The 23,267-nt window shown below is 33.2% G+C and overlaps 1 protein-coding gene across 1 annotated transcript; it reads left to right on the top strand.

The window, feature by feature from the left end:
- Positions 1-64: 64 nt before the first annotated feature.
- On the top strand, positions 65-1,618 carry LOC124355538 (cell wall protein IFF6-like). Its single transcript, XM_046806701.1, has one exon. It carries the CDS (start codon positions 65-67, stop codon positions 1,616-1,618), a length of 1,554 nt encoding a protein of 517 aa, XP_046662657.1.
- The last annotated feature ends 21,649 nt before the right edge of the window (positions 1,619-23,267 follow it).

The following is a 23,267-nucleotide window of genomic DNA, read 5'->3' as shown; positions in this document are numbered from 1 at the left end:
AGATGTAAACAAAGCTGCAGTAAATAGAATTTCAGTAGTTTTAAGTAAACCACGTGATTAAAAAATGACTTGTACCTTTGATTGTATTAATTATACAAGAGATAAGTCATTTAGTGCTACAGATAAGTCATCTAGTGCTACAGATAAGTCATTTAGTGCTACAGATAAGTCATCTAGTGCTACAGATAAGTCATCTAGTGCTACAGATAAGTCATCTAGTGCTACAGATACGTCATCTAGTGCTACAGATACGTCATCTAGTGCTGCAGATAAGTCATCTAGTGCTACAGATAAGTCATCTAGTGCTGCAGATAAGTCATCTAGTTCTACAGATACGTCATCTAGTGCTACAGATAAGTCATCTAGTGCTACAGATACGTCATCTAGTGCTACAGATAAGTCATCTAGTGCTACAGATACGTCATCTAGTGCTACAGATAAGTCATCTAGTGCTACAGATACGTCATCTAGTGCTACAGATAAGTCATCTAGTGCTGCAGATAAGTCATCTAGTGCTACAGATACGTCATCTAGTGCTTCAGATAAGTCATCTAGTGCTGCAGATAAGTCATCTAGTGCTACAGATACGTCATCTAGTGCTACAGATAAGTCATCTAGTGCTACAGATACGTCATCTAGTGCTGCAGATACGTCATCTAGTGCTACAGATAAGTCATCTAGTGCTACAGATACGTCATCTAGTGCTACAGATAAGTCATCTAGTGCTACAGATACGTCATCTAGTGCTACAGATACGTCATCTAGTGCTACAGATACGTCATCTAGTGCTACAGATAAGTCATCTAGTGCTACAGATAAGTCATCTAGTGCTACAGATACGTCATCTAGTGCTACAGATAAGTCATCTAGTGCTACATATACGTCATCTAGTGCTACAGATAAGTCATCTAGAGCTACAGATAAGTCATCTAGTGCTACAGATAAGTCATCTAGTGCTACAGATAAGTCATCTAGTGCTACAGATACGTCATCTAGTGCTACATATACGTCATCTAGTGCTACAGATACGTCATCTAGTGCTACAGATACGTCATCTAGTGCTACAGATACGTCATCTAGTGCTACAGATACGTCATCTAGTGCTGCAGATACGTCATCTAGTGCTACAGATACGTCATCTAGTGTTACAGATACGTCATCTAGTGCTACAGATACGTCATCTAGTGCTACAGATACGTCATCTAGTGCTACAGATACGTCATCTAGTGCTACAGATAAGTCATCTAGTGCTACATATACGTCATCTAGTGCTGCAGATAAGTCATCTAGTGCTACAGATACGTCATCTAGTGCTACAGATAAGTCATCTAGTGCTACAGATACGTCATCTAGTGCTACAGATAAGTCATCTAGTGCTACAGATACGTCATCTAGTGTTACAGATAAGTCATCTAGTGCTACAGATAAGTCATCTAGTGCTACAGATAAGTCATCTAGTGCTACAGATACGTCATCTAGTGCTACAGATAAGTCATCTAGAGCTACAGATAAGTCATCTAGTGCTACAGATACGTCATCTAGTGCTACAGATAAGTCATCTAGTGCTACAGATAAGTCATCTAGTGCTACAGATAAGTCATCTAGTGCTACAAATTAACTCACGGAATTAGTAAGCGCTTGGACTGCCATCTGTAGAGTGAGCGGCTAACTAGCTCAGGCAGTAAATAATTGAACGGCAACAATCAGAGTTACTTGGTGCAGCCCTAGCGGCAGTCCTCAGAACTAACTGAAATAATCCTCTGGACTTAGTCCTTATGAATGATTTTCTCCTGTGTAACTAATACAATATAATCAAAGCTTTTAGTTACTACTTGTTGTTGATGATGTGTTAGACTTACTGAAATACAGACTATTGCCTATTGCATTATTATGAAGAGCAACCGATGTTTGATGTGGGTTGTATATTTACTATTGCCATATTATTTGTGCCTACGTGTTCTTTCTGTCTGCTACGGACAGAATGCGTGTATTCTCATTTAGTACAACATTTTTTTCAAATGGTTGATAACATATACAATTAAAAAACGAAATAATATTACAAGAATGTTTTAATGCTAAATTAAACGCATATTATCAAAGTAAACCCGAACTTTCCGGATGAATGAAAGTTATTATTAGGTTCGCAGAATTATTCAGTCAAGACTCAGTTTGGGCCAGAGCCAACATATTCTGACAGTGTTAGCTATTTGCTCTTGTCTGTGTCAGAACCATCGTATCATTTACGTAATGTTTTATAATCCTAATCCATTTAATTTCAATTGATATTTATATCTCTAGCAATTTAGTTGTCAAACTAATTTAACTGCTAAAAAAATCTTAAATTATATGTCTCAAACCGTTCACGTAATGAAGGTTTGTCCCAAAAGTCACATACGGTTAGAAAACAAAATTTGAATTTACGTTTCGTTGATTCATTTAACCACCAAGACAAAGAATTTAATTCTAAAAAGATCAAAAACTTACTTGTAATCTGAAGGCTAATTACCTATGAAGGTATTTTTTTGGTAATCAATACATTTTGGAAAGAGCTAACAGGCTAATAAATTGAGGACAAGTTGGTAAATAATTCATATATCCAATGATATTTCGAGGCTAGTAATTAAGAAATTACTCAGCTAATTAAATTTATTACAATTAGAGTGGTAGAAAATTAATTTTAGTCAATGTTTTTTTACTAAAAGTACATAAGTTGTAGATTTAGTAGATGTATTAAAACATACATAATTCTAGACATTTAAAATATAATTATTTGAAAATGTATGATTTAAAAACATTTCTTGGTAAATGAGTAATATCGTGTGGTATTACACATTTATAACATGCTAGAGACTCTGTTGAAACAATCTTTTGCACTCGAGGTTTATGAGGTAAAAGGTTGAGGGAACTGCTGCAGATCCCTGAATGATAGATGAGCATTTAACGTGGCGTAAGGTCATCTTAACACTTAATAGATGGCGCGTATAACATGAGCGCTCTCCAGCCTTGTTTGTCATACGTGATAAAATGACTGCGATAAAGGCAATATAATTCGTATATAATTTAATTTTTGCTAGTTTATTACATTGTATTAGTTAGCATTAATATGTAAAATAGGCTTTAAAAAAGGCATAATGGATTTTTATATTTGTAGATTTTAATTTTAAATAATACTTCATAACTTGGAAAAATATTTCGGTAATATACTATATACATTTTCTGGTTTAATAATCTAATTTGTTGGAAATATGTATATTTTTATTTATTTAAAACAAGACAAAAACTAATTATGAAAATAAATGCTTTGTGAAGGTAACTGTTGGAATTTGAGTATGGGTTAAAGTATACCAGAATTAAGAATCTTGTCCACTTTTGATAATTTTATTGTAATTTTATGATTTAAAACTTTACTCCTTTTCCCATTTTGAAACATTTCCAACAGCACTCTATATCCTCCAAAACAAAAATGTATATACTAAATACAAATCATTAACACAATTATAGTGTAATTATTTTATTTTTATGTTGTTGATAAATACAAACATAGACGAAACTTTAAAATGTAGGAGGAAAAGTGTGCAACCGCCATCCAAGTGGAGTTCAATATACAGACTGTAAATTAAGTTATGGATATATTCCAAACGGATTGGGATATCGATGTACAATCTTAACCATGCCTGTTGTTAAAAACACGTTTCCACTTTTTTAAGTGATACAAATATTTCCCCCTTTTTTCAAACGAAGTGTAGAGAAGTGTCACTTTAAGTTTTCACATTGCAACCCAATCTTGTGATATGTCATTTTAAAAGTAAATTCAAAAGAAGCGCAATGGATTAACAAAACATCTCTACGACGATTGTAGGAAATATTATGGGCATACAACCCCTTACATCTAAGGGTGTAAATAATACCTTACATTGTAATGCCACATGGAAAAAGAACCCTCTTACCAAAACTATGCACACCAGAAACATTAGATACTACGTAAAGGGAAGGTCGGGCCCCTCAAAAATCCCTTAAAAGGTATCACGCATGCATTGTGTTAATATGCGCAAGACATTGGCATTGTTCCTACGGATTATTATTTTTTTGTGTTATTCGCCCAAAACTTTTTCTAGAAACGACGTAGAGGTGTTTTCTTAGTGTCATTGCGTTTCTATTAAAAAAATATTTAATAAGACATGTCACAAGATAGGGGTTGCTATTTGAAAATTTTAATTTTCCCCCCTATACCCACCTTTGAAAAGAGGGGGGAAGGGTAAAATTATTTTATCCTCAAACAAATCCAAGAAAGTAATTTAATAAGTATGGTGAAGGTTGTACATTGATATCTCAATCCGTTTAAATATACCTAAAGGGCATCAGGACTTAATCTACACCCTGTCTAGAAAAAGAATATCTGAAAATATATTATATATTTAATATTTATAAGAAGAATATAACTTTTTTTCAAGCTTTCAATCTGTAATAGTTATGTATAAAACTATAAGTGTTGTTTTTAAATAAAAGCAAATTGAACAAAATTACTCAAAGCAATCAAAGACCCGTTACAAGGTCGATGTTGCTGTTACCCGAAGACGGCGTCAATCTGAGACATAAGAAACATATGTGAGGTCTCGGTGTTAACCTACAACCTGCTTCTCGGAACTAACGAGCTGAGAAAACATTTTCCAACTTGTCATTGTTTGAAACAATTTACACACGAGCGCGCTCACTGACATTTATAATTAAAATAATGATTTAACCACAAAAAGTACTTGCTCCGCCAGGGCTCGAACCTGGATCTCTCCCTTGCCGGGTGAGTGTGCTACCACTACATCACATTGCCCTTACGATTCAATTATTTAGAATTTGGTAGTTGCTGTAATATATGTGTTTAAATAACCAAACTAACATAGGATCGGATGACCAATACGTTACTAAATAAATTAAAACTTAACATATTTTGGTTAACTGTTTATGGTAAAAAGGCCAGTTGCGACAAAAATGTTTAATTATTATTAAAGTCAGCCGTTCAAAGATTTTTACTTTGAATTTCTTAAAGACCAACACAAAATAACTGTAAGAAAAACATTTTTGGTCAATTTTATTAGAAATCTAATGAAACCAAATTTATCTGAATCTAGCAATAAATAACTAATAGCAGATTTACTGTGACAAGACATGGCCACACTGAGGTTCTCAGCGAATATTTTGTATTTTTCAATTTTCTTTTATAATACTGTATGCCGGCAACAAAAAAGAAAAACATATAGATATAAATACATTTTTTCAACCCCATGATTTTTAGACTTCGCTTACGCTCAGCTAACAACAATACATTAAGAACACTAGACAACAAGCGGCGCTTATTGTTACTAAAATAGATTAAGTTTAATTTGTTCACAGTATGTAAATACAGTATCATTTCTTTAAATTTAGAAAGAATACTCACTTTAACGATATTAAACTTTATACTTTTATTATTACAAGAAAACAAAAACAAAATAACGGCAGTTATGACTCATATTTATGTATTAACCCTCCAACTGGCAGTCATTTTTTCCTGTAGTGGCGGCATGTTTTCGAGCCTCGTGCAAGGGTTTTAAAAAAAAATTATTAAAAATATAAATTAAAAGTAATATATATAGAAGTATATATTTTTGTGTTCAGAATTAAACATATAATAATATTAGTATTTAAATTTGGCCTTAAAAAAATGTTTACTAAAATTTTTTTTCCATGAAATTCAAAATTTACATTTTTTTTTTTTATTTGGGGGGGGACCATACCTAGCAAACCAAGTTATAGTAAGAAAACTATAAAAGTGAGAGCACCATTGTGTGTCAAATTTATTCTAGTTTCAGAAACACATAAGCATTATACAAATTTATGAAACTATAATAACACTATATAACAAAAAGCAGCGATGCGCATAAATTGTGAAAATAGGGTGTATATGTAAGAGTTTGCTAATAAAAGTTTTTACTAATACAGTTTTACTTCTATACATATTATATTGCATATTTTATTACTCAGAATGAAGTAAACTATACAGCAGTAGTAAAATAAATTCCATAACTTTTTTTTTGAAGAGTCGAAAAAAGTTTCATTTTGTCATTACTCAAAAATTTTGCGAAAAATTTTCGAGAAATTTATTTATTCTAAAATATATTTATTTGCACTACTGCAATATTTAACAATTCACCACACACTAAACACAACACTAAAACACAAATAAACCTACTAAAACTTACTAATAAACACGACTCGTCACATCAACAACTCAGACGGCATCGACAACATGGCGGTCACATCTTTTACGTTCCAAACTACAAACTTGGTACGTTGCAACTACAATATAAAGAGGAATAAAACTATAGTATTCCTTAGGCTTTTTTTCCCCGAATCCAATGGTGCATGAATCGAATCGATACGTTGCCGGAATATACTGTTATGAGTGATTATGCAAGGGAATGTTTGTTTATCAAAATTTTGACGAACAACAATCCGCTAAGGGTTATGTTTATCAAAATTTTGATAAACAACAGTTGGAGGGTTAAATAATTCTTTGAGTTGTATACATTTCATGCACTAAATTCTATCTAGCCAATTCAGAAAAAATATAATCATTAATGATAAAATCTTTTACAAATACTGAATATCTATCTCTCCATAACAAAAAAGGATAAGAGAGTCCATATAATTTATTTTAAAATATATGCCGACTCCATTTTCAAGTGAGATAAGCTTGGAGTCTAACACCTATTTTAATACTACATTATTCGATGATATAAAACAAAAGATGCCAACTTTCAGCATCGATACTTTAAAAAAATGTCATTAAAATCAACCTTAATGTTTTAGTTTCCTTGTAAATCTTTATGAAACTGAAAAGATTGACTCTAAAAAAAACACAACTGTAAATAAATGGTCCACTAACTTTAATTAAATGGTCCACTAACTGTAATTAAATGGTCCACTAACTTTAATTAAATGGTCCACTAACTGTAATTAAATGATCCACTAACTGTAATTAAATGGTCCACTAACTTTAATTAAATGGTCCACTAACTTTAATTAAGTGGTCCACTAACTTTAATTAAATGGTCCACTAACTGTAATTAAATGGTCCACTAACTGTAATTAAATGGTCCCCTAACTTTAATTAAATAGTCCACTAACTGTAATTAAATGGTCCACTAACCATTAGTTTGAAGAAGCCAAAGACTGAACAGCGAGTGAAGCTCCTTCAGCAGAGTTTCATGTTCTACTGTAAACTTCCTTACTACTTTATTACAGTTCCATACCCAAGCCCATTCTGGTGAAATTAGTAAAGTATACGTATCCCAGTACTTTGTTTGTACGTCTAGTTAGTTGTCAGCAATCTGGAAAGTTACGTGACTATATAACCTTAGAAAATCAGTAAGCACGAAGTTTAGTATTTAAATTTGATCTGTGTTGCACATACTCGTAATGTAACTTTTTCTTACTAAATCTTTAAGAGGTTCAATCGAAACCTTTTTAGTCTAACGAGAGCAAAGCGATACCCAACGCGCGGACAGCTTTCTCATGCCTAAATGTTGATTTGTTATGTGACAAACACGATCTTTTGACATGTTCATAACCTCTGCTATCTCTCTCTCACCTTAATTCGGCGGTTGTCTAGCACCATTTGGTGAAATTTGGCGATGTTTAATCGATAGTTGCAGTTTTGGGACGGCCCAAACGATCATCATTTTCCAAGCTCTTACGGCCACGTTTAAATTCAACAGCCCAAAATTTCACTGAGGTAAATGATGGTGAATAGTCCCCATACACAGAATCCAACTCAATTTTTATTTGCGAAGGCGTATTGGCTTCAAAAAATAATTAGTTAATGACAGCACGATATTCGATTTCTCCCATCTTCACAAGAAATACTCAAACGACTGTTACATAAAAACTGCGTGTCCAAAATGGCTGAAACTTTGTTGAATAACTGTCAACAGATCATCAACAAAACTCAATATCTTTTATTTACGAGTAAAGCCATCTTCATGTTGAGATTGCAAGTTTTTCAGACCATCCCCTTACGCTGTTGTATAAAAATTATAAGCAAGAAACAGTTTGGATCACGCTCTATATCCTAATGAAATAGGCAAATTTAATATTCTTAGATTGGCCTTTTACGTCTATATGTCTCGTAAAACGTGAAAAGCCCTGACAGATAACAAAGATAATTTGATCTATAATAATAAAATCAATTAAACTGTTTTAATATTTCCATTTCCATTATTCCATTATCCATTAAATCCATAAGTCCATATTCCATTAAATATATAATGTGGTAAAGTGATAAACATATAACTGTGCCTGGTGATATAATAACACTCTATTAAACTGATAAACTATACCAGCTGCTTCACGAGATACTCTAATGGTACTACAGTATGTGGTATTGTAACTGGATATATAACATTGTGTACTCATTATCTGTACCTTCTATACTGTATGCGAGAGTAACGATGTATAATAAATATGTCCAGTTTGAAGTTTGAAGTTGAAATAATTTAAATAGACGCGTGAATTGTTGCAATTCATAGGATTGCACGGTTTATAGCAATAACCAATTAAAGCCATGAGATGAGCCAACTGGTGTCCTGGGGTGTTTTATTTGGTGCTGAGTAGGGAAGGGGAAGCTTTCTGGGGGAACTTTCTAGCGGACGTTTACTCAAGAACTGATTGCTTCTCTGCCCAGGGCTAATTTCATTACTTGTAAAGCATACAATGTTGTAACAGAAATGATCTTTTGTTTCAACATCTGTCTGTTTGGTGCATACTCCTCTTCTTTGGCGAATACAGAACAATATTACTAGAATGTATACTGTAACTTTCGATTCAGATTCTAATCAAATCTTATTCTAATGCCATTAAAAAAAATAGGAGGACGCTAAACCACATATAGTGTAACTTGCTTCGCTGAGGTTCAATGCTAAATTTCAACTCAGTAGCCTATTTTATTGTTAACATACAGAACGGCCGGCAATCATACGGGAAATAAATAACATCCCCGACAAGAAAGAGAAAATGTGTCGGCCTCCTGAATGATAAGCTTCACCGAAGCTCAGCCAACATCCCTGATCGGACATCCAATAGCATAGACCTCATTCTTGTCTATGTAGAAATAGTTTCCTGCAAAATTTCAAATCTACAAATGATATCGATTTCGAGATATCTTGCCACATGATACATTCTCATTTTTGTTCATTAAAGTTAATTTCATTTCAGTATTTACATCATAAAATTTAAATACTTATACGTTTAAATAATACGTACACACGAATTAGGTAATTAGGCTAAGTTAGGCTACATGTGTTAACATGCCACATGTTAAAAGTTTTCTGTTTGTTTAAAAATTTAATTTATTATAAAAGTATCCTCGTTGCCATTATGGTTGCCTATAAGACCATTATAAAAATATTCGCTGCCGCTCAGCCAAATCCAAAGGAGCGACATTCACCATATTCGAATTCAATGTTCCTAGTGTACTGTTCAATTTTAAGTTTACAGGCCACTTCGTTTTCGACATAGCGTGCAGACAGAAGAACAGATCTACAAATATACAGAAAGGAAATTACTCCAGCCTCACGAATGACAGCTTTGCTAAAGCTGGGCCAATTACAGTTGCATTACATTCGCTAGAGCGTGTATATTACATTATAGTTAACAAGAGAAGTGAATACAATACGCGTTTGCCGTTTTAGACGTAATCACAACAAGGAAATTGGCCGGAAGATAATAACTCCTGTGTACAGGAAACAAACATATATCAATAGATAGATACCGGAACGTTGAATTAGGTATCACCCTATCTAGATTTGGTTACATGTATTTATATGCTACTAGTAGTTACCCACGGCGTCGCATAAATCTTGTAGGCTTTGCACGTGTATGAGCACTTCTGGTTCGAGTGAATTTTATGTCCGACGCTAACGTTGAATTTGCATTGTTGAGAGGATCAACACTGAGTGGGACAGAGTGAGAGTGGGAGAGAGAGAGGGAAGGGGTGAGAGGGGACGAGAGAGGGAAGGGGAAGGGGAGGGGGGAGAGAGTGAGAGGGGGAATTTTATTTAATAGTACACACACACCACGAACATTTATATATATATATATATATATATATATATATATATATAAATATATATATATATATATTGTGATTCAATATTTATTGAAATTAAATAAGGCTATTGCCATTTTATACAATTTAATGTAAATAAAAGTCGTTTGACAGGTATTTGGTCTTCCGATCATATGTTAGTTTGCTTATTTAAACGCATATGTGACAGATACGGCCAAATACAAAATAATTGAATCGGAAAAAGTAAGCGCTCTGTGGTGTAATGGTAGCACATTCACCCGGCAAGTGAGAGATCCGGGTTCGACTCCCGGCGGAGCAAGTACTTTTTGTGATTCAATATTTATTTAAATAAATTAAATTCGGCTATTGCCACTTTATACAAATTTAATGAATGTATATATATAAATATATATATATATATATATATATATATATATAATATACTAATAAGAAAACATAGTAAGCAGAGTCTTTAATGGCTTCATTAGTTATAAATCATAGAGTTTAACACAGAGGTTATACATACGATGACCAATTTAAGGCCTTATGTCATTATTTTAGTTCATTATATTTTACTCTGAGTTACAGTTTGGTGGATTACAACCTTAGAAGAAACTATTACAACAAAAGTTTACCAAGAAACTAGAGCTAGACCATTTAGTATTCCAATGGCAGAAAGTACAAACTCGTTGCAGTTATCTGTTGTCTCTTTACCTTCTCAATTACTCGCCAGTAATTTCTTTACCGTACCTCAGACTGTGTAGCACGATATACTTTTATTACTACAGGAAAGAGGATATCGGTATAATGTTCTAGGTTCAATTATTATAATGAACAATTTCATAGTTAGTGAAAAACAACTATCTTACTTTAATTTATCCAAATTAGAAAAACTAATTTGATAATTGTATATAGTAACCATAAAACTATTAATATAATTTTTACTTTAAAAATGACAATTTTATATGACATATGGTAATGTATCACTCTATCTGTCATCGTTTTATGTTACAAAATGTATAACACAGATAGGGGCAGAATTTCGGCAAGCAAAATTGTTCAAAAGTGTTCAAGAAATGACGTAGTGCTATTGACTGAGAGACGGTTTTAGCTTTTTGGAGAAAATCACTGTTAAAGTTGCTTTTATTACAAAGTAAGTGCTTACCTTCAACAGCTTGGTCCTTCGTGTAGAAAGGATTGTAAATTAATTGGAAATCTTAAAACCAATGCAAAATGTTTTAACACTATTGAATGTATAAAAATATAGTTTTGAAAGCAAGGTAACCTAACATGAAAATGAAGGAAAGGTCAAGAAAGAAAGAACCAGTCCAGAACGGTTTATCTCGACTGGATATACGAGATAAGATAAGCAGGGGCGCCAACTGTTGCTATTCCAAAAAGATAAAATACGTAATGAGGCTCTAAAATGTAGTGTACAATCAACAATTATTAAGCGTAAAACACATTCAAAAAATATGTTTTTTTTATTTTTTCCCATTGGTCGATGCACTGTGCGCACGGTAATTTATGACTATCCGTCATCATTTTAAGTTACAAAAAGCATAACACTACGTTTCTAATATTAAAGATACATAAACATGCCAAAAACACTAAAAAAGGTCTGGCAATGGACTGTCACTCAAACATTACGTTGGTTTTGCAAAATCTTTTAGTAATAACTCCATTACTGCACTGTTTATTTTGTGTGTGTGTGTTTTTTTTAAGTGTTGTGTCTATGTTTATGTACGAGTATTGTGAGTTTTAACAACTGAAGAAGAAGGAATATTTTAATCCTCGAAACAGCGTTATACGATGCTGACTTTATACCATATAACAATGATAAATGTCCAATATTCTATTATCCTTTAGTACGTTTATGTAACCAACATTTTTATTAATATTTTCTAATTAAAAAACAATTCTAATTATTTATTTTGGTAACCATCATCACTCCACTTCACTGAATTTCGTCCTAACCCCATTTATCTTTATGTACTGAACAATAATAAGCTGTAAATTTCTTTGCGCAGCTTTAAAAGTCCGGTTAGGAAATACCTATGTAACGGTATGAGGTAATCTCGACCTCAGGCTCTTCTGAAGAAGACAAGGTTGGCACTTTTCTAATTTTTAACATGTGAAGTATACAGGGGAATGAGTTAATAAAAGAATAATTTCTTCATTTGAACATGAATACATTAGGGTCACATGGCCTTTTCCTACATCTAACCTACAAAACACCAACTACTAAGCACATGACTCTAGTCAAAATAATACATTTGATTTGAATCTGTTTACTGCTTTTAAATCATTTTAAATTAAAATTAAAACTAAATCATTCTTTTGAAAAATAAAATATGTTATATAAAAAACAAAAATGTATTATTTAATCCATAGACTCATTTTACCTGATGAAGAGATCAGATTGCAGATCTCGAAATTTAGTGTTACTGATTTTTTTGTCTACTGAACTATGGCAAATGTCCGGAAAATCCTGTTTCCTTCACAATCCATCCATCGTTAAAACAAACTTAAAACAAAGAACCATAGACTCAGTCATTCATTCTGTCTGGTCACACCCACGTCCACGTTATCTGTGTCGGCAGCCGCGGTCGTTCGATTCAAGTAGTTCTTCAAAGCTGAATTGTACCGTGGCTGGCTCTCCAGTTCTTTGATGACGCCTGGGAGACAATTCTAAGCTCTGCATGCAGTAAAAATGAAGGATTTATTAAATATAGCTGTTCTATTACATGCAATCCGCAGCATTGTCGATCCCGGGAGGGTATTTCATTCGTTTCCATTGTCAAATTAATTTGAAATTGTTAACAAACTATTGTGGAAACACACTTTTAAGAATGTAATATAACACATTCGAAATTCAAATGCTTCTCAAATCATTCAATTTTAAGATTTGTAGATGGATACAGTAAGAGGTGATATTACTGATAAGTGTGTGTTCTGTTTTCCAGGTTAAGGCTACAGCACCCAGGTGCCAACCACGTGAAACGTTATCTTCAGCAATCAACTACACAAGAGTGGGATTTTTTGTTTTTGATGGTTCCCAAGAAGTGAACTCAGCCACAAGTACTCTTCAGGGAGTTAGATTACTAAAAAGTCACACATTTGTTCACAAACGAGTATTGAAAAAGAAATCTATTTGTAATATTCTACTGTAATAATTTACAAAATGTATGTTTAATTTTGGTAATTCCCTGATGGTTTACACACGTAAGTGAAATATGCAATAATGCCTTGATAAAAGTAAAAAGAGACAAAGGTGTGAGGGTTAGCACGCCTGGCCAGCAATATTTGTATTTGGTTTTCCCTGGTTGAGAGAGCATCCACAGAGAGGCATCTCAGACATTTCAACACAAACGGAACTGCGATTTCTTTGACAGCAAAAGCGCCAGCTCTCCACCAAACATCACGTTAGCAAGCAGACAAAGAGTCGGCTTTGTTGAATATTTCAACATCTCGTATTAATATTATGCTTAGCCTTTTTGAAACCTTCGTATTCAATGTTCTTTATAAAAGTATTCCAGAAATTCCACGTATTACAGAGAAACTGTACAATTTTATTTTACAATTTATTCTAAGTTTCACATATCGTTTAAATGTCAAAATATCTAATTATCCTTCTCTAAGAGGCAAGCGTTTAATTAGAATAATGAAAAGAGAAAATATAATTGTATAGTTAATAGACAGTTTTAATTGTGGAGACAAAATACAAATACAACTGCCGTGATGTGTAAACCATTCCTGGAAATGTTGTAAAGAAGTGCTAGATAGTGTAAATATTAGTAAACATGTAAAGAAATGCTAGATAGTGTAAACCATTCATGAACATGCTGTAAAGAAGTACTAGATATCTTAAACCATTCCTGGACATGTTGTAAAGAAGTGCTAGATAGTGTAAATATTCCTGGACATGTAAATATGTACTATACAGTGTAACCATCCGTGGACATGTTGGAAAGATGTACTATATAGTGCAACCAACCACATACACGTTGTTAATATGTACTATATTGTGCAACCATCCAAAAACATGTTGGAAAGATGTACTTTGCAATGTAACCATCCCCGAATATGATGTAAAGAAGTGCTAGATAGTGTAAATATCACTGGACATGTTGTAAAGATGTACTGTACAGTGTAACAATCCCCGAACATAATGTAGAGAAGTGCTAGATAGTGTAAATATTACTGGACATGTTGTAAAGATGTACTGTACAGTGTAACAATCCCCGAACATAATGTAGAGAAGTGCTAGATAGTGTAAATATTACTGGACATGTTGTAAAGCTGTACTGTACAGTGTAACAATCCCCGAACATAATGTAGAGAAGTGCTAGATAGTGTAAATATTACTGGACATGTTGTAAAGCTGTACTGTACAGTGTAACAATCCCCGAACATAATGTAGAGAAGTGCTAGATAGTGTAAATATCACTGGACATGTTGTAAAGCTGTACTGTACAGTGTAACAATCCCCGAACATAATGTAGAGAAGTGCTAGATAGTGTAAATATTACTGGACATGTTGTAAAGATGTACTGTACAGTGTAACAATCCCCGAACATAATGTAGAGAAGTGCTAGATAGTGTAAATATTACTGGACATGTTGTAAAGCTGTACTGTACAGTGTAACAATCCCCGAACATAATGTAGAGAAGTGCTAGATAGTGTAAATATCACTGGACATGTTGTAAAGCTGTACTGTACAGTGTAACAATCCCCGAACATAATGTAGAGAAGTGCTAGATAGTGTAAATATCACTGGACATGTTGTAAAGCTGTACTGTACAGTGTAACAATCCCCGAACATAATGTAGAGAAGTGCTAGATAGTGTAAATATTACTGGACATGTTGTAAAGCTGTACTGTACAGTGTAACAATCCCCGAACATAATGTAGAGAAGTGCTAGATAGTGTAAATATTACTGGACATGTTGTAAAGCTGTACTGTACAGTGTAACAATCCCCGAACATAATGTAGAGAAGTGCTAGATAGTGTAAATATCACTGGACATGTTGTAAAGATGTACTGTACAGTGTAACCATCCCTAGACAAGTATATACAGTCTAAATGCCCTGCGATATGTAGTATCGTGGGGTTAGAACATCCACGGATGTGTGGTAGAGTTGTACTGTACAGTGTAACAATCCCCGAACATAATGTAGAGAAGTGCTAGATAGTGTAAATATCACTGGACATGTTGTAAAGCTGTACTATACAGTCTAACCATCCCTAGACAAGTATATACAGTCTAAATGCCCTGCGATATGTAGTATCGTAGGGTTAAAACATCCACGGATGTGTGGTAGAGTTGTACTGTACAGTGTAGAAATCCCTGGATATTTGGTACAGATATTACTAGTGTAAATATTTAACAGCAGGTATTTAATTATAACCAAGCTACCTTACCTCTAACGGGACCGAACTAACCTGAGAAGTTACATGTCCGTATAATCCATCTACTTAAACTTCATATTTAGTTGACGTTTTCCCTGTCAACATCAGGATATGTTTGATGTAGCATGCCACCACTTACTAGCTGAGTACACTTCATCACTCCATGTTACAAACATGATATGCGACATTTATGTGAACTTCCGGCTGACCTAAATTAGCAAAGGCAAATACACTTCTTATACACGCGAGTAGGAAATGCTTACTTTACTATCTGCCTGTTTTTTACTCAATATCTACAGTATGTACGAATCTAATTGAAGCGTGATTTTCCATAGCTGTTTCTGTGTTTTTGCTACCAAATGTTTGCCGTATAAGTAATGGTAGTATCACATTCCCTAAAAACTTAACAGTAAAATTAAAAGATTATAAGGATGCAGAACAAATTAAAATACAAAAATATGGCTGGCTTGCTAATTAGGTAGGATCGGTTTTAAGTAATAATTACTAGTAGAACCGTGTTACTGCTTATAAATTGTGCAGATCACAACAAACAGAAATCACGATCACGTAAACATTTTGACAAACCACAGTTTGGTATAAATGGGATAAGCCTTTGGTATCAAAGCACCACAGATAAATATTCTCTTCGTTTACATGGCAACATTAATACTGAGAATTAATTAACTGTGGCTATCGTTTTCTTAGCAAACTACATTTGTCTTTATTCCCAAGAATTAAATAGCTAACGTGTTTCGCGGAACAAAACATTTCTTCTGTACAGTTATGAATTTAAACTATGATTGATCTTAACTGCATTATATTAAAAGACCTTATTTAATACATAAAGTTTGAAACCTTTTAGGTTTAAGAAACTTTCAGATTAAGCATTAGTTGTACACACAAAGTAAATATAATTTATCATAAATATGATCTATCGAATGTGGAAAGTCTTTAATAAGCGGCCTACACTCGTTATTCGATTGCTATTATCGAATGGTTCGATGTTTTTATCCGTAGGATAATTCGATATTACAATTGATTTAACTTAGCATATGATTTCAACTTATTAGTTATATTAATTTTATTGTAAACAACAAACAACAAGAAATAACTAATATTTCTTTGAAAATGGCGATGAATTTGAGGAAAATGTGTAAGATATTTCTCACAAGTGACGAGATTTGTTTAAGTGGATGCAAATGGTAACATGTGGGTTTGGCTCCTGGTAACACATGGGGAGAATTATTTCCTCCATTTCACAAAGCGGATACTTATTGATATCAAGCTGGGCAAGTTATAAATACTGTAAGGTTTCTTTGATATCTAAGTCTAGGGCATATTTGATTTTGTTGTTTTGTAATCTTATTGTAAAACTTATGTATTTTAAAGTGTAATAAACGAGAATTTTCATCCTACGGTAATTTATTTAATAACCTTATTGTGTACGAATTTTACATACATCTAAGTTGCATAATATATTCTATTCTTGTATTCTATTCTATTCTATTCTATATTGATTTGTTCGATAATAGTAATTGAATAACGAATGTAGGCCGCTTATTAAAGTCTCCTCTGCAATGATTTTAAATAATAAACTTCTACTAAAATGCACATACAATATTGCCAATAGCTGTGTTACCTCAGCATAAGTACTATTACAAAATTATAATTCTACTAAATTATGCATTCGTTTACAACTCGTAAAGAATTTTTAATTATTACAAATGTTCATTATAAAATTTACGAAGTTACAACTTAATAATTGTAATGTTGAATTAAATATTATAATAATTATTTTATACATCCACAGTTCAGTGCGCCAATATAATGCACGATAGTGTGAGAAGTAACCTGTGCGCCTGCAAACGTGACGCTGCGACCCGCTACACTGTAATGTCCGTTATTTAGTAACGAAATAGAGAAGGGGCGACCCGTTGACACTAATGTCTTACTGATAGCTGCTAATTTTACAGTAATATTGATGATACTTCTAAATTAACAAGGAATTTGATACTTCATAAAAAACGACCCACGGCGATATTTTATTAGTGTTTCAGAAATAAATATTTCGTTACAAATCGAACGTTTGCTTCTGCGAATCGTTAAATAAACAATTAAAACACTAATGCATCAATAATCAACAAACACCGATTCTCAATGAATATCAATTAGTTTAAATAATTATCTCCAGGAATAAAATTAATAATATTTTAGAATGAATTGTTTTCTGGTGTAATTTGTATGTATTACTTACTGTTGTGGAAGACATTGAAAATGTTTGATTTTCATTGTTGTCTTTCAAATAATAATGAAATGCGGATTTAATGCCTTCGGCTGAATGAATGTTAATTATTAAAACCAAAAATATTATTATATTATTTGAAATGTTTCCATCACATACTTTATTTCAAGGAGTTTGTTTTCAAAGTGTGTCTAATATTTTTATCAGATCAACTCGAACTTTAACTGAAAGAAATTTGAGTAAGTAAGAACAATAATTACAGTCACATACGGTTAAAATGCAATTTCTAAAAAACAGGAAAATATAAAAATATCTGTTTTATTTGGAAAGGAGTAGTAGGAATCTTAGGCAGAGTTTTAGGACATCCATAAGACTACCCAGTAAAAAGCCGTTTACGATAAGGATATAGACGTTTTAGATTATATACATTGATGATGGCTAGAGGAAAGGGTAGGGTTTTATTTATAAGAAATTAACTTCCTTGAATGTATTGGAAACGTGCAATGTTCTTAAATATACAGGGTGGCCTATAAGTCAGTTGTCAGAAATGAAAATACAAAGTTACCAAACAAGTACAAATACTTTATTTGTACAAAGTACAGTATTATTAATGTAATTATTATTATTTATTTTTAATTATTATTTTAAAGAGTATCTAACCTACAATAGGTGCTCAAAGTGGCTTCCACGTTGTTCTATACAAACATTGCATCTGTTCAACACTGATTTACAAATCCGTTCGCAAATGTTCAGGGACTGTAGGTTTTCAAATTCTGATTCTATACGTTCCTTCAAATGAACAACGTCACGAATCTTGACGGAATAAACCTCATTTTTGAGAATACCCCAGACTGAAAAATCCATGGGCGTAATATCTGGGGATCTTGGAGGCCATCCAATAGTGCTCCGTCTGCCAATCCATTCATTGAAGTTTTCATTGAGAAAGTCTCTGACAATAACTCCATAATGAGGGGGAGCGCCATCTTGTTGCCATATCAACCTTTCCTTAACCGGCTGGACATTTTCAAATAGCACAACAACATTAAGATTCTCTTCTGTAGTTACAGACACTGGCCTACCTGAACGAGAAAGCTCCACCACTGACCCAGTTTCTTCGAACCTTGCATTTAATTTCCGAATACCTTGTCGAGATGGAGGTCTAACGTTTGGAAAACGTTCCACAAACGAATCGCACACATCAATCTAATTACGATCATATTTCCACCATGATTTTAACACAAATACACGCTGTTCTGTACTTAACTTCATATTCATCGTTGACTAAATAACATACAACAACATAACCTCAAACTGCTATTGTAAAGTAACTTAGCGTAACTGCTGCCGGGTTAACAACTGCAGTCAAGTTCACAACAGACTGCAATTGCGCTAGTCAAAACATCGTCTCAAAAAATTGCAAGTGACAACTGACTTATGGGCCACCCTGTATTTCATACTGAAAAATATAAAATAATACAGTGTCCCACAAAGAGGTTTAAACATTTGATTTTATGTTACTTGCCCATTTATATGCACCGAATATTTTCAAACTCTACACAATTAATAAAACGTGGTTTAAAAATATTCTGTGAAAATTAAAGCTCCCTGACAATATTGTAGAAACAAAATAGTAACATATTAAAAGTGTTACCCTTTTTATTCGTATAAAAATCCATTTCGTGATTTACCTGATTTGATTACTGCGTTACAGTTTTAAAGAACAGCTGTTTAATAACGCTCATTGTTGAAAACAGCCGTTTGATATTTTTGACGTGACAACGTCTTAAATTAGGTTGCGGCTCGGAGTCACTCATGAAAAAGTGTAACGCCCGGTAACGTTACGATGCCCGTCCAATGAGTCCGCCGCACGGGATCCGCACGGGATAAAGCAGATAACTGTGGGTCCGCAGCACGGGATAAAGCAGATAACTATGTTTATTCGTGAAAATGTGGAGTGGTTAGATTCGTCATTTACAACAACTACAACAATAAAGGTAAATAATTGTACACTGATATTTCATTATCGTAAACTATGATTGATTGATTAATTGTTAGATTGACACAAAAGTTGAGAAACTGAATTTATAGGTTATGTCATACTATTGACAAATGTTGATAGTGTTAAGTAAATTATTAGCTTAAATCACTCTGCAATCAATCGTAATTCAGTCGATTGAGAAGAAACAGCGCGTATTGCTAGTCAAACATTTAAAATAACAAATTATAACCTCTAACCTGTCATAACAGTGCGACCAAACAAACGAACTAAACCGACCAATCACCACGCGCGGAGTTAGAATTTAACTGTGTTTAGCAAGAATTTCAAATTCCAATTTTAGTAAATGTTTTATTCAACTTTACCATTTGCAATAACAAATTTTAATTAATTTTAAATTATGTACAATGTTTTAGTAAACAAAATATACTTCTATAGTTAAAATTTGTGCAATTCTTATTTTCATTCAATTCCTTGTTCCTATTGTGCAATTTAATAATATTCATATCAATAAATATTCTACCGAGAAAAAGACGTTGTCACGTAAAATCTTCGCCCGTAAAACCGACTTTACAGGCAACCATAATTTTGAAGAATATTTTACTTGTGCATAACAAAAACATAACATAACCTCCTCCATAACAGTTTTATTGGTTTTGAAGTTCGAGAAATGGCTAATGTTGAACAAAAAGTGAAGTGTTGTGCGTGGGCTATTGCTTTTGGCAACATTACAGAAACGATTAGACAATTTCAGGTTGCCTACCCGGGAGTTGAACCACCTAGCAATCCAACAATAATTAAATGGAAAAATCTTTTGTTTGAAACTGGAAGTGTCGTAAAAAAGTACTCTAGAGGATCAAATAAGGAAAGAGAAGTACTAGTATGTGCATCAATGCTCCACTCTCCAGGTAAACCGAAATCACTAAGGGAGGTTGAACTTGAAACTGGTGTTCCAAAGTCTTCAGTACAGTGAATAATTAAGAAAAACTAAATTAAATTTTACAAAAGTCACCTAGTCTATAATCTTCTTGAAGATGATCCTAACAGGAGAGTGGAACTTTGTTTTCATATCATTGAGTTTCATGAGCTAGACCCTAATTGGCATACTCAAATTGTTTTTTTTTTTTTTTTTTTTTTTTTTTTTTTTTTTTAGACGGGTCTACTTTCTACCGCAATGGTGCTGTAAATAGGCATAATTGTAATTATAATAACACCGGTAATCCGCACATTCTTAAACAGACTCTACTCAAATCAAAATGAATTACTGTTTGGGCAGCTGTCAGTTGTAATGGGATGCTATCTTGCAACATTTCAGACAGTAAAATTGGCTGGGAATAGGTATGAACAGGTTTTAAATGAACAAGTCTTACCTAATTTTACGGTTCCAGAAATGGATCAAGCAATCTTCAAACAAGATGGTGGTCCTCCTCATTTCGTAAATCCTGTCTAGCGATTACTAAATGACAACCTTCATGGCCGTGGAAGGGATTAGATTGCACTCCGATCCCCAGATTTAACTGTGTGTGATTTCTTCCTATGGGGTTACTTAAACGGACAAGTTTATTCTCGTAGCTTCAATAATAATGAGGAATTAAAATAACCAATTGAAGAGGAACTTCTCCGGATACCGCAGAATTTCTTTTTAAGAGTTTACGATTCATTTGTTAAGTGTTGTTATCAGTGTGTCGCTGTGGATGGATTACGGTTCGAATAATTGTGGACTATACTTAATAGGCTATGTTCTAATTTTCTAATTGAAATGCTTTATTTCTCTAGAATATGACAATAAATAATTTTACAAAATCAAAAATACTGTTTTTAAGGTATAGTTTTTTTTAATGCCACCATATTGTTTCAAAACTTGCTAGCAATTGAGCTGCAATTTACACAGAATAACATTATAACCTATTAAATGAATGGTGTAGAGTTTGAAATTTTCGGTGTATAAAGAGGCAAGTAATGTAAAATCAAACGTTTAAACCTCTTAGTGGGACACCCGGTGTAACGTTCTCACGTATTAAAAACAACCCACTCTCTGAAAATTCAATGGTCCAGAGCTGAGAACTAATATGCACTATATAGGGTATAAGCTTAAACCTGGTTTTCCGTAAAGTCGATACATAAATTTCACCTAAGAAATAAAGTGCCTCACTGGATATTGTGGAGATGGTGAATGTCGCAATTTACCAGTATCAAAAGGGTTAAAAATATGTCATACGCACATTTTATCTCAGATCATATCTGTCTTAGCTTGACAAATTTTAACTCAACCATCATACTCGTAAATAATGTTACGTCATCGTCAGCTAACCAAATACGAGTACAGACTCTTACAGTGGTGGACCTCTTTATCTAATTCTCTGATGGTGATATATCATTATTCAAGTGTCGATTTTAAGTGTATCACACTAAAAACTTTGTAGTCTGAGAAAAGATTACCTTTCCGTATTTTAAACCTTTCGATACCCCCCTGTTTTGACCACCACCAAAATTAACGCAACGGACATTCGTTTTCTCTCGTATGAAAGGTTTCAATCGATTTCATGAAAAACTAGGTGGTGTTTGTGTAGTGCAGATTGCTCTCAGATCCTGGACTGTGACCTTCGTGTGCAAAATATAAAAGTGTAATTTTCAATAGTTGTATTTAGGCCTAATATAAAATTTCCTAAACGTTGTAACTCAATTCCCTCTAATTCCCCGTAGAGTAAGTACATTTTTATACTTTTTCCGTCGTCAGGGAAGTTATAAAAAACTATGTATTTATTCATTTACTTTATTTTATATTAAATCCATTTTTACAATCGTAGCAAAGATTACATCAAGTTCTAAAAGAGAAATTACAAATATCAAGAAAGTTTATAATAATTGGCTTCAAAATCAAGACACCAGGATATTGCATGCACAACACATTTGCATATATACGAATGCATTCAATGTATAAGCATAATAGGACCATACTACTTAACAACAAAAATAACTATAATTATAGAAAATTTTAAAAAATATGTCGATATAATCACTAGTGCAACAATTCAACAGAAATAAATCAAAGCTAAGAAATTCGTGTTTACAATTAGCTAGCAGTGTGAAAAGTGAGCAACAAGATACAGAATGTATGGTACTGAGGTAGTAACAATACTCGACCTTCTTAACAGTATATCAAGATAACAAAACAACATTTTTAACAGTAATAAACAACCATAACAATCACTAACAAATAAACTATAGTAAACAGTTTAAAGTTTAAAAATATTTGACCACCTAAAAGTCGATTACACCACCATAAAGCAACAGCTATGTTATACAAATATGTTATGTTTCTTGGAGTCTATTTTACAACGGTGTAGTAAAATTACATTAAGTTTAATTAAATTGTGAAAACTATAAATTACTAGCTGTTTCTCGCCGCTTCGCACGCATTTCGTAAGCTTTGCCCGTGTATGAGCACTTCTGGCTCAAGTGAATTATATTTCCAACGCCGATATAGAGTTTACCTTGTTGTCACGATCAAAAAGA

This window comes from Homalodisca vitripennis, chromosome 2 (genome assembly GCF_021130785.1).
Source record: "Homalodisca vitripennis isolate AUS2020 chromosome 2, UT_GWSS_2.1, whole genome shotgun sequence".
NCBI classification, from domain to species: Eukaryota; Metazoa; Arthropoda; class Insecta; order Hemiptera; family Cicadellidae; genus Homalodisca; species Homalodisca vitripennis.
This window is presented reverse-complemented; position numbering and strand designations above follow the sequence as displayed.